This window comes from Pseudophryne corroboree, chromosome 7 (genome assembly GCF_028390025.1).
Source record: "Pseudophryne corroboree isolate aPseCor3 chromosome 7, aPseCor3.hap2, whole genome shotgun sequence".
NCBI classification, from domain to species: Eukaryota; Metazoa; Chordata; class Amphibia; order Anura; family Myobatrachidae; genus Pseudophryne; species Pseudophryne corroboree.
Window position 1 is genome coordinate 489,792,622 of NC_086450.1, and position 16,272 is coordinate 489,808,893.

The following is a 16,272-nucleotide window of genomic DNA, read 5'->3' on the forward strand; positions in this document are numbered from 1 at the left end:
CCCCAGAGTACTGCTAGGGCCACTCTGCCAAACTCTGCCAATACAATGATGATAAGTTATTTCACCAATTCAGCTCCTGCATAGCTTAGGATCAGTTGGGCTCATCCTTTGCAGTCTTAATCTACATTTGGAGGACAAAACCTACTTGTCCTTGGCAGTGAAAAGGTTAAAGAGTGTTTCAAATGAAAAAATATATAAAAATACAAATGAAGCATGAACGATGATTATGAAGGTTAAACCTCCAATAGGAACCTCAAATGTGAATGAGGAATGTGATTTGTGAGCGTTGAATGTAGAGGATGCACAAATATATAGACTGTCAGGTATGGTGTGATTCACTTATACTGTATATACATTATTGCAACATTTCAATAAATCAGTAACGCTTCTGACACTGTGGGAGTCATTCCGAGTTGATCGCTCACTACGGATTTTTGCTGTGCAACGATCAGGTTAAAAAATGGCAAAACTGCGCATGCGCACGCGGCGCAATGCACACGCGCATCGAACGGGTACAAAGAGCAACGTTGCTGTGCAATGGATCTAGCAAACAATCCATTTGCACAGGCGATCGCAAGGAGATTGACAGGAAGAAGGCGTTTGTGGGTGGCAACTGACCGTTTTCTGGGAGTGATTGGAAAAACACAGGCGTGTCCGGGCGTTTGCAGGGCGGGTTATCTGATGTCAATTCCGGCACTAAAAAAGTCTGAAGTGATCGCAGCGGCTGAGTAAGTCCGGAGCTACTCAGAAACTGCACAAAATGTTTTTGCAGAGCTCGGCTGCACAGGCGATCCCACACTTGCAAAGCGAAAATACACTCCCCCGTGGGCGGCGACTATGCGTTTGCACGGCAGCTAAAAGTAGCTAGCGAGCGATCAACTCGGAATGACCCCCTGTGTACCGTCTATAACCCTAAAATTACTAAAACTAATATCACTACATACATATCCAGGTGCTAAATACATTTATTTGTTACTTTAACGTTTATAGATTTTCCATTAATTGTTCTTCACCAATGTAGATTTACAAGAGCGTTTGTGATCATCTCAGTCCCCCGTTATGCTGTTTGTGGTTAATAAATAACACAGCCAATGTCTCCTGTTATTTCTATCTTTTACCTTGATTACGGTAAGTTAATATATGAGTAGCTCAGAGGATAGAAAGCTTATCTCCTGTTACAGGGGGAGATGTTTCAAAGCTTGGAGAGAGATAAAGTGAAGAGAAAGTACCAACCAATCAGCTTCTGAAATGTGTATGAAAAATGATAGTTAGGAGCTGATTGGCTGGTACAGATGTGTCAACCTCGATTGTTGCTGTGATGCGTACAGACAGACCTGCTATCCATACACTATGGCCCTCATTCCGAGTTGATTGCTCGCTAGCTACTTTTTGCAGCCGTGCAAACGCATAGTCGCCGCCCACGGGGAAGTGTATTGTCACTTTGCAAGTTTGCGAACGCCAGTGCAGCCGAACTCTGCAAAAACATTTTGTGCAGTTTCTGAGTAGGTCTGACCTACTCAGTTCTTGCGATCACTTCAGTCTTTTTGGTCCCGGAATTGACGTCAGACACCTGCCCTCCAAACGCCCGGACACACCTGCATTTCCCCTACCACTCCCAGAAAACGGTCAGTTGACACCCACAAACGCCCTCTTCCTGTCAATCTCCTTGCGATCGGCTGTGCGAATGGATTTCCGTTAAATCCATCGCTCGGCAACGATTAGCTTTGTACCCATACAACATGCGTGCACATTAGAAACCTGATCGCTGTGCTGCGAAAATCAGCAGCGTGCGATCAACTCGGAATGACCCCCTATAAACGTGGGAGTGAGAAGTGCGGCATGCCGTGATGCGTACACACGCATCTACTATCCATACACTATAAACGCGGGAGTGAGAAGTGCGGCATGCCGTGATGCGTACACACGCATCTACTATCCATACACTATAAACGCGGAGTGAAAGTGCGGCATGGCGTGAAGTGTACGCATCGCAGGTAAGCAAAGAAGTGATGCAACGAAGGGGGGCACATCTGTACTTGATCACTCTCCACTTTATCTACCTCCAATCTTTAATGCATCTGCCCCACAGTCTGCACCGTTACTATAATCTGTTTTGAAGGATTTCTGTTGGAGCTAGAATATAAGTAGCCTCACGCTGACGTGCATTTATTTCTTTATTTGCTCAGTAAGAGCCACAGATCCACAATGCACTGATACAAGTATCAATAACAGGATAGACTGCTATCCAGATCCAGGCGCTTCTGAGGTAAGTCCGTCTATACGCAATGCTTAGTAACTCTCCCTTTTCCATGTGGAAGGGGGGGGTTCCAGTTGCCCCCCCCCCAAAAAAAAAAAAACTCCTCTTGACAAGTGGCTCAAATCATGGCGAAAATAGCAATGTTATTTAATATGATTACTAGAGCTGCTGCCACATCATGCAGAGTAAGGGACAGAGGAGAGCTGCTGCACATGCCCAGTGGTAGCAGCTTCTTCTACCAAGCTTGCTGTGTGTGTAGATCTGAGTCCTCAATCAGTGCACTGGACCAGAGAGGAGCTACCAGGAAGAAGAGACAGGAGCCTCACCAAGAGGTGGGAGAATGTGTTCTTAGAAAGTCCAGATGGTTTGAATATGTTTGTGTATTTATTTATTTATTTATGATGGGATGTTTAACCTTTTCCTAACCACTTATTTATATTATTTTAATATTTGGTACAGGCTATACTATAGACCATCTATAATGTTAAATAATAATACTGTATTCCATAAAGCAGGCCTGGCCAACCGGTGGCTCTCTAGCTGTTGTGAAACTACAGAACCCAGCATGCTTTGTCACAGTTTTACTATTCCTTAGTAGCAAACGGTGGCAATGCATGCTGGAGCTTGTAGTTTCACAACAGCTGGAGAGCAGCTTTTTGCAGAACCCTATATTCAGACACACAGCTCTATATACTGCCACAGAGCCTTATATACCAACACTCAGCTGTATATAACACAGAACCCTGTATATAGACAGAATCCCTTATATACGGACACACAGCTCTATATACCAGCACAGTCCCATATACCAAAACAGAGAAGTGTGTAGCGATATGGGGTTACACAGCCCCTCTATAGCACCATGGACAGACACCATCTGTTTCACCCACTGTAGGGCACAGATGATGGACTCACCCACCGGCTCCCATGCGTCCCGTCTGCCCACACACACATGGTGCACCAGGGTTCCGCACTATGTACAGCTGGCTGTCAGTCTACTCAGCCAGCTGCTAGGCCCACCCATTCCTGTCACACAGAACCAACCCACTGGCCAGAGTGCTGCTCTTACTGGGTCTATGGCAGAGACAGAGCTACATCATACAGAGAGTTTTACTCTGCTGCCCCCAGCTAGTGGCGTCCCTAGGCATCTGCCTCACAAGCCTAGTGGGAATTCCTCCTTCACTGGTGGGCCTCCAGGACTGTATCTGGTGTACTTCAGATCCCATCACCCCATTACAGAAACCCATACCTTACCACTGAGATGTGTATGACACCTAGTTCTTATGGATGTGCAGCTGGTAATAATTGCCATACCCACCCATGAAGGGAACATTTGTGTAACTCAGAGTGAGCCGCATAGTCCGTTATGTGTCACCCGGTTTTATCATTAGACCTCTCTGTAGCAGAGTACAGTCTGCATTATCCATGATAGTGATATGTTCTCTTATGTTCTACAGTCTAATGTTCTATTCTTGTTGTTTCTGATGACAGGTGCGATGCAAACAGCGAGGCTGCTGCTGGGTGCCGTCCAATGAAAACGCTGAACCGTGGTGTTTCTATTCACCGAGCCACGGCTATGAGGCTGTTACTGGCAGGACTGCCACCTCCAAAGGTAAAACATGATACCGTAGGGCGACATATACCAAATCATTCACCTTTCTGTTCCGTAGGATCCTGCGGCGGCTGCAGCTCACACCACGGGAGCTGGTTAGCACATATAAACATACATAGACAGATGTATCTAGAGAAAAGATGCAGGTGCACTATTCAAAAATTAATAATTAGAGGGTTTTTTTGCATAATCTTGGCGAAGATTATCGGTCTACCCACCAACGTCCAGGTAACCTCATCGGGCAAGTAACTAACACGGGGGATCAGCCGCGACATATCAATTGGATATCACCCTATGGGCAATATTCAATTGATATATCGCGCCCGTTCGCCCTTCTAAAGTGATGGGAGATCACAAGGCGATATTCAATTGTCTCCATTATCACCACTGCCATGCCCATAGCTAAACCCGACTAAAGTCATGGGCGCACTCATGAAAAGTCCAATTTGGGCGCCCAAACGGGTCACTTTTTACGCATTTGAGCCCGCCACCCCCCGGGGGTAGCGAGCTGAAATGCTGATGTTGCGCCCATCGGTAGCAACATTTGAATAGATGCCTGTGGGCATGATAGGGGGCGGGAGGGGAAGCAACAATTGAATTTCGCCCTACAAGGTCAAGTCCAGGACGTGGGACACCCCTAAGCCAGCCCAGCCAATCCAGCCAAGGCATCACACTAGTGAGACAAGGGAAGTGTTAGAGAGTGTAAGATAGACAAGAGCAGATGCTGCATGTGTTAGTGTTACAGGGGTGAAAGAGAAATGTGTGAAATATGTTACATATCCATTACATTGTGATGCCTTTAAGTAGCCCAGCCAAAGCAATTCAAGGGCCCCATGCCTCAAAACTAACCCCACATCTGACATACATTTATATATAAATGTATAGGTTTTACCTTAATTGTACCTTATTGCCAGCAGCAACGCTGCAGAAATCACCAGGAAAATGGCGTGGCGCCATTTTCCTGGTGTTTTCTGCATGCGCACTAAGAAAATCACTGGGAAAATGGATGCCACGCCATTTTCCCGGAGACCTGCGCATGTGCACTAGACTCTTGGACAGCGCTAGGGTCCCCTAGAGACCCAGTGCCCAGAGTCTACAGCGCTGCCGGCTAGAGAGGCGGGAGTCTGCACACGGCCTCTTCCTCTCTGGATGCGACCCTGCTTCAAGTGTACATAGGAATGCACCGCTGGTAGGACCCATTCACCGTCTTCTTCCCCTGTTGTCGTTATTGTATGTTCAGTCTGTTTCTTGAATTGCACAGTGATACTTACTATGGTGGAACTGCTAAATATATTGTTTCGTTAAAAAATAGTAAAGAAAATGGTATTGGAAAAGAAAAAATTAGAAACGAATACTGTGGAAATGACGCAGGGAAAAGAGTGACGTTTCTGCTTGAACAGGAAATAATTTTTTCTCATTGTCTAAAAGAATAACCCAGTATACTGCGTGTTCTTTCTGCGCAGGATTTGATGTTCCTCTGAAACGGCTGCCGACACCTAAAGTGTTTGGGACAGAAATAGAGGAGCTGCAGCTGACCGCTGAGATACAGTCTAAGAATCGCTTCAGATTTAAGGTTTGTTTCTTGCAAAAACCTGAAAGACTTCTCCTGTGTGTAGCCAGCTACTGTACTTGTTTAACGACAGGGGTGCCCAGTGCCCACGGTAATGCTGGCATAAGTTTTTTTTGTTTTTTCATGCAATATATATTTTACTACCCGTTCGTCACACTGGAGTTTCTGATTTTTACAGTTGTACATTAGAATCGGAATCAGCTTTATTGGCCAGGTATACTTGCGTATACTAGGAAATTAGTGTTGATACATATAACTATAAATATACATATGAATAAGTGTTAATAATTTGGTAAATCTATAGAGATGTAAATTTGAGACGTAAGTAAATATTAATACATGGTACTCGAGAAGCACCCGTAGCAGATACGGAGACTTATTACAGGCTCCACATGTGAGCGGTGGATGAAATGGTGATTACAGAACCATCCGGACGGTAGAGGTTGCACACTAGACACCCAGGATGTGCTGAATGATGGAGATTCTCACATGAAGCTTACTTCAGCAACATCGGTGCTAATCACATAAAGGTTTCTGTGACTTTTGTGTTCTGCTCCCGGGTTAGTAAATCTCATCTGCCTCCTATATATGGAATATAGTCACAAACAGGGGCGTCAGAACATTTTAAGGTGGGGGGGGGCAAGATATAGTTTCCGTTTGGCGCCCCTAAATCGCTAAATGTCGCCCCCTCTGTGTTATACAGTACCTCATAACAAAAATGGAGAGAGAGATAGAGATAGAAAGAGAGAGAAAGACATGGTGAGAGAAAGAGACATGGAAAGTGACAGAGAGATTCATGGAGAGAGACAGAGATGAAGAAAGATAGAGAGAGGTATATCATCAGCAGCAGAATGTGATGCTCCCAGAAGAGCAGTTACCTGGAGGTCTCCGGGAGGAGGCTGAATTGTCTCTCCGGCCAGGCAGTGGTTCTGCAGGAGCTATGATGGGCTCCCAGGCCATAGGCAGTGGTACGGCAAAAATTCGGAGGTAGGCGGGAGGAGGGGAGGATAGGCAGTGACGAGGCGGCTGATGCTGGATGGTGTGAGGCAGGGGCATAACTAGAACTTTGCTGTTCCCATAGAAAATTTTTGAAAGGGCCCCCCTGCCCCCCGCTGTTATTACTATAATGCCCCTTAGGGGTAGCAGGAGAGAATGAGACAGAAAAAGCGGATATCAGGGAGAGAGAGAGGGAGAGAGGGTTTCATGGAAAAGAGGGAATGAGTGAAAGAGAGAAGTGAGCGAGAGGTTGTCAGGGAGAAAGAGATGAGAGTGTCAGGGAAAGAGAAAGAGAGGGAGAAACAGTGTCAAGAGAGAGGTAGTGTCAGGGAGAGAGACAGTGTTAGGGAGTGAGAGGGAGAGATAGACATACAGTGTCAGGGGAAGAGAAAGAGACAGTATTAGGGACAGAGAGACAGTGCCAGGGAGAGATATTTACACAGCTTCAGGGAGAGAGGGAGAGACAGTGTCACATAGAGATAGAGAGAGAGAGTGCCAGGGAGAGAGAAAGAGGGAAAGAGATGAGTGTCACAGTGAGAGAGAGACAGTGTCAGGAAGAGAGTGGGGGAGACAGTGTCAAAGAGAGAGAGTGTGGGGAGGGGACAGAGAGACAGTGTCAGGGAGAGGGAGGGAGAGAAATAGTGTCGGAGAGAGAAAGATGGAGAGGGAGAGAGGAAAAGTGAGAGAGAGAGAGGAGAGACGGAGGGAGATAGTGTCAGGAAGAGAGAAAGAGGGAGAGAAAGATGACAGAGTGTAAGGGACAGTGAGACAGTACCAGGGAGAGATATTTACACAGCATTAGGGAGAGAGGGAGAGACAGTGTGTCAGAGAGTGTACCCGGGAGAGAGATAGTGTCAGAAAGAGAGTGTGGGAGACAGAGCGCCTAATTCAGACTGGATCGCTGCAGAGGCAGCGATCGCAGTCTTAAGCCCTTTGGGGAGTGTGTCTCGAAAGTTTCTCAGGGCTGCAACTGCCTCTGCCTGATTGACAGGCAGTGGCGGCTGCGGGGTGAGAGGGGGTGTGCCAATGTTAGAACGCCATTGGTGGGGCACGATCCGGACAACGCAGGTGTGTCCGGACCGTTGTGGGTGTGGGCCGCGGCGGCTGCTTGACGTCACATGCAGCCAATGCGCCCTGGGACGCAGTGGGTAGCCACGTGCCAGCACAGCTAGGCTGTGCACTAGCTGCGCAGACAGGGAACTACTCGCTGGGTGCGAAGGCATAGCAGCCGTGCGATGCTTCCACACGCGGAGGAGGGGAGGGCAGAGCCAGACATGTGGGGCGGACTAACCCTGTGCTGGGCGTCCCCCCGCATGTCTAAGTAACTGATCGCAGATGTGCCAAATTTAGCACATCTACGATCAGATCTGAATCACCCCCATTGTCAAAGAGAGAGAGTGTGGAGGGGACAGAGAGACAGTGTCAGGGAGAGCGGGATGTACTAATGCTTACCGCCACGGTTTTTCCCATTTACTGCAGAGGCTATTTAACGCAGAGAGATGTACTATACCTCGGGCACTGATATGCCCTTCTCACCGTACTGCTGAGTGGCCAAGCCGGGGTGGGAGGACAGCCAGCAGCAGCACCATGCCGGCAACAAGTGGCTGCAGTTTCCACTTTCGCGACGCAGGGTTCGGGGGATGAGTGTCCTCTGCCGGAGTACTGCAGCTCCGGGGGTGCGGGCTCCAGAGGCTCTCAGCACTGTTGTACCGTATATCCAGCTGCCTCGGGTATGTACAGCCCGCACCCTAGGCTGCTGTTCTCCCACATGCTGCTCTTGCTGCTGGTGGTTATCTCCCTGCCCAGCTCAGCCACCCAGCAGTACGGTAAGAAGGGCATCTCAGTTACCGAGGTTTAGGGGTACATTTACTAAGCAGTGATAAGAGCGGAGAAGTGAGCCAGTGGAGAAATTTCCCCATCAACCAATCAGCAGCTCTGTATCATTTTATAGTATGCAAATTATAGAGGTTACTTCAGTGCTGATTGGTTGCCATGGGCAACTTCTCCACTGGCTCACTTCTCCCCTCTTATCACTGCTTAGTAAATGTACACCTTAGTACATATCTCACTACGTTAAATAGCCTCTGCGTTAAATGGGATAAAGTGTGCCGGTAAGCATTACTACATCCCGCCCAGAGAGAGATAGTGTCAGGGAGAGCCCAGAGAGCGATAGTGTCAGGGAGAGCCCAGAGAGAGATAATGTCAGGGAGAGCCCAGAGAGAGATAGTGTCAGGGAGAGCCCAGAGAGAGATAATGTCAGGGAGAGCCCAGAGAGAGATAGTGTCAGGGAGAGCCCAGAGAGAGATAATGTCAGGGAGAGCCCAGAGAGAGATAGTGTCAGGGAGAGCCCAGAGAGAGATAGTGTCAGGGAGAGCCCAGAGAGAGATAGTGTCAGGGAGAGCCCAGAGAGAGATAGTGTCAGGGAGAGCCCAGAGAGAGATAGTGTCAGGGAGAAAGGCAGGGGGGGGAGAGAGGGAGAGAGAGAGAGAGAGAGATGGACATTACCTGACTACAGTACAGATCAGGTCTCTAATGGGGGCTGGCACTTCACAGCATTAGGCTCCGCCCCCAAAATGCCCGCGAATCGCGGCACTGCCACTGTGAGCCGACATAGGCAGGGGCAGAGCAGTCCGGGTCAGGCTTGGTGTCCCTTCTCCCGCTACATCCTCCATGGCTGCAGGGGAGTTTCTACTGGCAGAACCACTGGGAAGAGGTGGGAGTGGAGCCACTGTGGTTGGGGGCGGAGCCACTGCAGGTGAGGAGGAGGTGGCAGTGGAGGAGTTCGGGACCACCTGAGATGTGCAGCGCCAGCTCCCTCTGCTTCTATCTTCATTGCACGGCATCACACCGTATATCAGACTGACTTCAGCCGCGTGTGTCACACAGGGGCAAGGGCTGAAGTCAGTCTGATACCCAGTATGATGCCGTGCAAGGAAGAAGCAGAGGAGGCTGGTACTGCACATCAGCTGTAAAGTGCGGCAGCTGGCCGCGGTGTTTCACCTGACTGCTGCTCCTCTGCTATGGGTAATAGGCGCCTCTCCCAACTTTGCAGGGGGCGAGCTGCAACCTTGCGCCCCCCATTCCGACGCCCCTGGTCACAAAGATAGGCCCAATTGTGATAAAAGCCATTAAGAACAAAATGTATTTAATTTAAAAGAACATGGGGTATGGGTGGTTGTACCATATAGATGGAAACCCAGCGATTACTGGAAATGGTATATTTCACTAGGTATATGTGCACAGGCTGCCGTACCCCAACCATGAAGAGATAAGACACTCCTTTTCTACGTTTCTCGGCGCGCTACGGCATCTCTTTCAAGATGAGTGTCTATAAAAAACTACGCTGCTGTGCATGTGCAACCTCCAAACCCAATGCGCAATACAAGGCGCCACATATAACAGCGCCGGTGCCAATATATACACTGTAACCTCTCTACTCTGTAAAAGGTTTGATACATTTCCTCCTATATCCCATTAACCTCTAAACCCACCTTCTTTGCCGGCGGCAAGGCTTCAAGTGCATTATCTCTATTGGCTGCTGTGAAGCAGCCCCACCCCTGCAGAGCCTTATAGATCTGAGAAGATTGCAGTGTAGAGTGTGTGGATGGTGGGTGGACCAACCATCTCTTACCTGATGGGGAGACTTCTTAATGCCGGAAATTCCACTGTGAATGGAGATCTTCTTTCCACACATGATCTCTTTCTGTGACCGTCCTAATCACTGCACCCAGGTCACATCACAAAGGCTGTAATCAACGAAATTCCTACTCTCCAATGGGCTCCAGGTGATAGATCAACCTCATATGGTCGACACACATTAGGTCGTCAGCTACAAAAGGAGAGCATGGTCAAACGGTTGATATGTACAGTAAAAGGTCAACTGTGCAATAAATCCCTCAGTTTTCTCTCCATGTTCTAATGTAAAGCCACACCCACGTATGAATAAAGCGTGCCTAAAATTTCAATATACCACACCCATATTTTGTTACTGGGGGGGGGGGGGGGGGATCATGCTACAGGCTGTGTTTGAAAAATGACAGGAGCAGGTTGGTTGGTACTTTATATTTCTCCACTTTATCTCCTTCATAGTCTTGATACGTCTCCCCCTGGATCCTATAGATTTGGAAATGGCTTAAGCCCAATGGAGGCCTGTGGCTTCTTGCATGATAAGACCAGGCACCCCTGATATGTATCACTTACCCGTGGTTTGGGGATTACAATTAGCATTGAATCATGTTTCTGTTTTAATTAAGTCATAATAAATAATGTAACTCATAATATGTAGTAAGTCTCAGGGTCCATGGTTACTCTTTCTCTATAGATCACAGACCCTAGGAATAAAAGGTTTGAGGTTCCTCATGAACATGTGAAAAGTTTTACTGGAACAGCAGAACCGAACCCAAATTATAATGTGGAGTTGGTAGAGAAGCCCTTCGGTATTAAGGTTGTGAGGAAGACCCCGGACGTCAGAGTCCTGTAAGTAATACTGTATACTTCTGCTCTTATATATCTTCTTACAATTATATAGATGTACATTACCAATCATCTACATATGTCTCAATAATCTCAGTAGTCGATAAAACTAAGGTCGTCAGACTCACAACGTGTAACAGATTTTGCTTTTATCATTATTTGTGAAATAAAAACTAACCCATCATGTGCGTCTTTCATTGATTAAATGTATTAATTTAACTTACTACTGAGATTAACCACTTAGAAATTGTTTTGCTTTTTGAATACTTTTTAAAGTGTGAAAAGTATTTTTAATAATATAATAAAATATTTTATTTGAAAAAATACATATCTGGGGGGTGTTTTGCAAACCCCCATCCAACCAGTGTCCACCCCCTTCCAGCATACCTTAGCTTTATGTTCTTCCTCCCCACCACCAATTAGTATTGATCCCCCCTACTGCAGCTGATCTCTGCACACACAGAGATCAGACAAAATGTGGTGGGAGAGGAACTAAGAGTCACTCCCCACACGGTGCTTCCCGGAGCATGCACCCCAGAATCCCGGCTACACGGCATTCTGGGGTGCAATTCCGGAAGTGATGTCGGCAGTCACATCACTCGCAGAGATCTGGGCAGCCAGAGGAGATCCATTCTCCAGTTGTGCAGATCAGCTCTCCTAATCATCACAATGGGAGCACCGCGGGCAGAGCATTACATGTTATGCGACCTGGCTAGGTAATGTACATCTGGCTCCAGCCCCATCATACGCGACAGTGCCAGGCAAGTGGTTAAGGGTTTTGTATGTCCCTTTTAAAGGTTATAAATAATGCCCTATAAGTGTGGAACTTACAATGACAGCTGGAAAGAGATTGGTTGCTATGGGTAACTTCAGAAGGTTTATCCCTCCAACCTGTATTCAGAGCTGCACCTTTATTCTCTGTAAATAACGATTTGAGTGCTATCCCTTTCTGTATGATCAGATTCTCCATTTAATTAACTTAATTGTAATCTTGTATTTATCTTTTTAGAATATAATTGTGCTTCTGTATAACATTATCCTGAAAGCCACCTTATATTAGATCAGCGCTGATGAGTATTACCTCTATGTATGATGATGTTGGTATGAGGCTATAACATATCGCATACGTTCTCCTTCGCTAGGTTTGACACCACCATTGGACCCCTTCTGTATGCTGACCAGTTCCTACAGCTGACCATAAAACTACCCAGTAGCAATATATATGGTTTAGGGGAACACGTCCACCGGCAATATAAGCACGACACATTCTGGAAGAAGTGGTCTATATTCAACAGGGACGCCTTCCCCAATGGAGTAAGTGCTGGTTATTATAATCCCTGATTTAATGATTACAAGCTCATCACGCCCTGTGTTTACAGTGCCCAGGGCGAAAGTTTCCTGTGGTGCACCCCCCCTGTTAAAATAGAGCTGGTGTGTGCCGCAGGCATGCGCCCAAAAATAGGGGTGTGGCCACAGTTATCCCCTTGTACTTGTGCCCCCCTGTAGCTGTGCCCCCAGTAGCTGTTCCCCCTGTAGCTGTTCCCCTGTAGCTGTTCCCCCTCCTCTCAGAGACTGCTGGCAGCAACAACAACAGCAGCAGCAGCGGTGGCAACAGAGAAGGAGGAGGAGGCTGGTGCCAGTGAGCACTGCTGGAGGCATTATGTGTAAGTGGCACTACTGGGGGCATTATGTGTAAGTGGCACTACTGGGGGCATTATGTGTAAGTGGCACTGCTGGGGGCATTATGTGTAAGTGGCACTGCTGGAGGCATTATGTGTAAGTGGCACTACTGGGGGCATTTTGTGTAAGTGGCACTACTTGGGGCATTATGTGTAAGTGGCACTGCTGGGGGCATTATGTGTAAGTGGCACTGTTGGGGGCATTATGTGTAAATGGCATTACTGGGGGCATTATGGGTAAGTGGCACTGCTGGAGGCATTATGTGTAAGTGGCACTACTGGGGGCATTATGTGTAAGTGGCACTGTTGAGGGCATTATGTGTAAGTGGCACTACTAGGGGCATTATGTGTAAGTGGCACTGTTGGGGGCATTATGTGTAAGTGGCACTGCTGGAGGCATTATGTGTAAGTGGCACTTCTGAAGGCATTATGTGTTAGTGGCACGGTTGGGGGCATTATGTGTAAGTGGCACTGCTGGGGGCATTATGTGTAAGTGGCACTACTGGGTGCATTATGTGTAAATGGCACTAAAATGCCATGGAGGATAGAAATAAAATGGGAACTTTCCTAGTTACAAGTAATAGGAAATGTTCTCACTCAGTCACCTTATCTAAGACAGGCGGTTGTTAGTATATGGGGTGTACTAATGTGCTACCTCCATGATGCTCCATAACTGAGGCATCTGCTTCTTTACCAAGATGGCCATCGTTATCCAGTCTGCGAGTGCCACAGTGTGACAAAGATGTGTAGTAATGAGCTCTGCGACATCCCGCATTATACTGTACACTGCACATACATGACCGGCTGTAGTCCGCTGTATGCTCCCCTCCACTTGTTACCCGTCCCTGTCTCCCTCATCTTATCTTATTGTTCATATTTTAAAATACTCTGTAAAAGATCCTGGGAATCAGGCATCCTGGGGGGAAGGGCCAACGCAAATCTCATCACCCAGCCCCTAGACCACCCAAATAAAGGGTAAAGAGAGCAGATCCAGAAGACAGGACGATTCTGCCGGGAGTCTGGGAGAGCTCACCCTAATGCTGGAGACTCCCAGACACTATGGGGGGGTAGGCAAGTACAGTATGGCCCCAACCCCTTCTCACTGCCAGCTCTGTCGTTGCTACGGAATTGTCACATTGTTACCACGGGAGCAGCACCTGAGAGACGTAAAGTGCAGAATAATATCTGTGATATAACAAAGAATGATAGTTCTGCACAGAATAATATATTGCACTGTGTGACGCTGATAATGTTATTTATTCTACAGGACGGATATAACTTATATGGTGCACAGACGTTTTTCGTGTGTCTGGAAGATGAGAAGGGATCGTCCTTTGGTGTATTTTTAATGAATAGCAATGCAATGGGCAAGTATTTCTTTTCTTAATTCTGCTGAAAAATAATGTCATTGTAACAAGCACATCACGGTTAGGCAGATGTGGTGCTGTATTGCAAGTAAGCAAATTACGAGCTGGGAGGATTGCTTGTCAAAGCATCCTTGGAGGTGAATCAGACCTGATCGCTGGGCTGCAAACTTTGCTGTCCTGCAATCAGATAGTCGTCGCCTCCAGGAGGAGTGTAAATTCACCGTGCAAGTGTGCAATCCCAAGTGTACGCAGAGCTGCAAAAATCCACTTTGTGCAGTCTCTGCGCAGCCCAGGACTTACTCCTACAGTGTGATCAGTGGCGGAACTAGCGAGCGGTGGGCCCAGGTGCGACAAAATGCTTTGGGCCCCCCATCCAAGTCCACCCCCTCACCCCTGGAGAGGATCTGGTGAGGGGGACCTGCTCAGGGCCAGAGAAATGGATACCTAGCAACAGTGCCGTAACTAGACATTTTAGCACTGTGTGCAAGAAACGGCATCGGAGACCCACCCCTGCATGCAAAACAGGGGCAGTGCGCGCCGTAGGCACGCGCAAAAATACATAGTGGCGTGGCTTCGTGGGGAAGGGGTGTGGCCACAAAATAATACCAATTCATAAAACGGTGCACAGTAGTCTCCATTATTCAAATTACGTGCACAGTAGCACCACTACACCAGGTAGAGACCCTTTTACACCTTACGGCGGACAGATTCCTCTTTTTACACATTACAGCAGACAGCGTCCCCTTTTTACACATTACGGCAGACAGCATCCCCCTTTTTACACATAACGGCAGACAGCATCCCCTTTATACACATAACAGCAGACAGCATCCCCCTTTTTACACATAACGGCAGACAGCATTCCCTTTTTACACATAACGGCAGACAGCGTCCCCTTTTTACACATAACGGCAGACAGCGTGCCCTTGTTACACATAGCGGCAGACAGCGTACACTTTTTATACATAACTGCAGACAGCGTCCCCTTTTTACACATCACGGCAGACAGATTCCCCCTTTTTACACATTACGTCAGGCAGATTCCCCCTTTTTACACATTACGTCAGGCAGATTCCCCCTTTTTACACATTACGTCAGGCAGATTCCCCCTTTTTACACATTACGTCAGGCAGATTCCCCCTTTTTACACATTGCGGCAAAGATTCCCCCTTTTTACACATTACGGCAGACAGTCCCCCTTTTTACACATTGCGGCAGGCAGATTTCTCCTTTTTACACATTGCGGCAAAGATTCCCCCTTTTTACACATTACGGCAGACAGTCCCCCTTTTTGAAGAAAGAAAGAAAGAAAGAAAGAAAGAAAGAAAGAAAGAATTATACTTACCCTCTCCGCTGGCTCAGGCTCCTCGGTACAGCTTCTGATCACGATTCCCGGGCAGGAGAGAAGGAGGAGGAGGGAGGTGGAGGAGGGAGCCGCAGCAGCACTGTGTTATTGGTGGAGGCGCTGCTGCTGCTGTCCCTCTGCTTCACTATAGGCTGTTCTCGGAAGACAGCCTATAGTGAAGCAGAGGGCCAGCAGCAGCGCCTCAACCAGTAGCAAAGCGCTGCTGCGGCTCCCTCCTCCACCTCCCTCCTCCTTCATCTCCCCCGTCCCCGTGACCGCTGAGCTCCTCTCCGAATCCTGTGTCCTGCAGGCGGCTGTGTGCTGCGGGCAGCGGTTGCCCGCAGCACACAGCAGCATGTAATGAGTCAGTTTCCCTCATTACATGCTTTGGGCCCCTGGACAGAGGCGGACCCCAGTGCAACGCACTGGTTGCACCGGCGGTAGTTCCGCCTCTGAGTGTGATAGAATCAAGCTGATCAGGGCCGGAGCTGACGTCACGCACACTCCCTGAAAACGCTTGGGAACGCCCGTGCGATCCAATTTTTCGCACTATCCCGATGCTGACCGGCGATGCCCTTTGTTGTTGTCCGATGCGCATGCACATTGTGGTGCATACGCATGCGCAGTTAGTACCTGATTCCCTGCTGTACAGTATAAGGCTAAAGCTTCCCAGTAGTTTTTGCTATATGTATCGAATAATTGGAGGAATTCTGGACTTTTATGGTTTGTTTTGGTAATATTCCAGTATTTTACCTGTATGCAAAAAAAAGAAAAGAACATCCATGACAGGCTCCCCATAGTAACAGAGGTGTTCTGTTGCACATGTGCGACCTCTGACCCAATGTGTTTTCAGAGCATACGCACCTTACTGTGTGTTCTTTGTCCTCTGGACAGGTACTGTAGGACGTGCCCCTGAGTGCCTCCCTTAGTGAGATAATGCCTCAGAGATACCAGTGCAACATACAGCAGAGGC

The 16,272-nt window shown here is 47.8% G+C and overlaps 1 protein-coding gene across 1 annotated transcript in view; it reads left to right on the plus strand.

Annotated features, from left to right (window-relative positions):
- Nucleotides 1–220: 220 nt before the first annotated feature.
- LOC134944418 (maltase-glucoamylase-like) overlaps nt 221–16,272 on the plus strand; it is a 114,398-nt gene continuing 98,346 nt past the window's right edge. The window contains exons 1-7 of the mRNA XM_063932997.1: nt 221–272; nt 2,187–2,266; nt 3,749–3,869; nt 5,333–5,442; nt 10,757–10,911; nt 12,051–12,222; nt 13,855–13,954. Coding sequence (XP_063789067.1) covers nt 221–272; nt 2,187–2,266; nt 3,749–3,869; nt 5,333–5,442; nt 10,757–10,911; nt 12,051–12,222; nt 13,855–13,954 — 790 coding nt within the window. The remainder of the gene's footprint in view (nt 273–2,186; nt 2,267–3,748; nt 3,870–5,332; nt 5,443–10,756; nt 10,912–12,050; nt 12,223–13,854; nt 13,955–16,272) is intronic.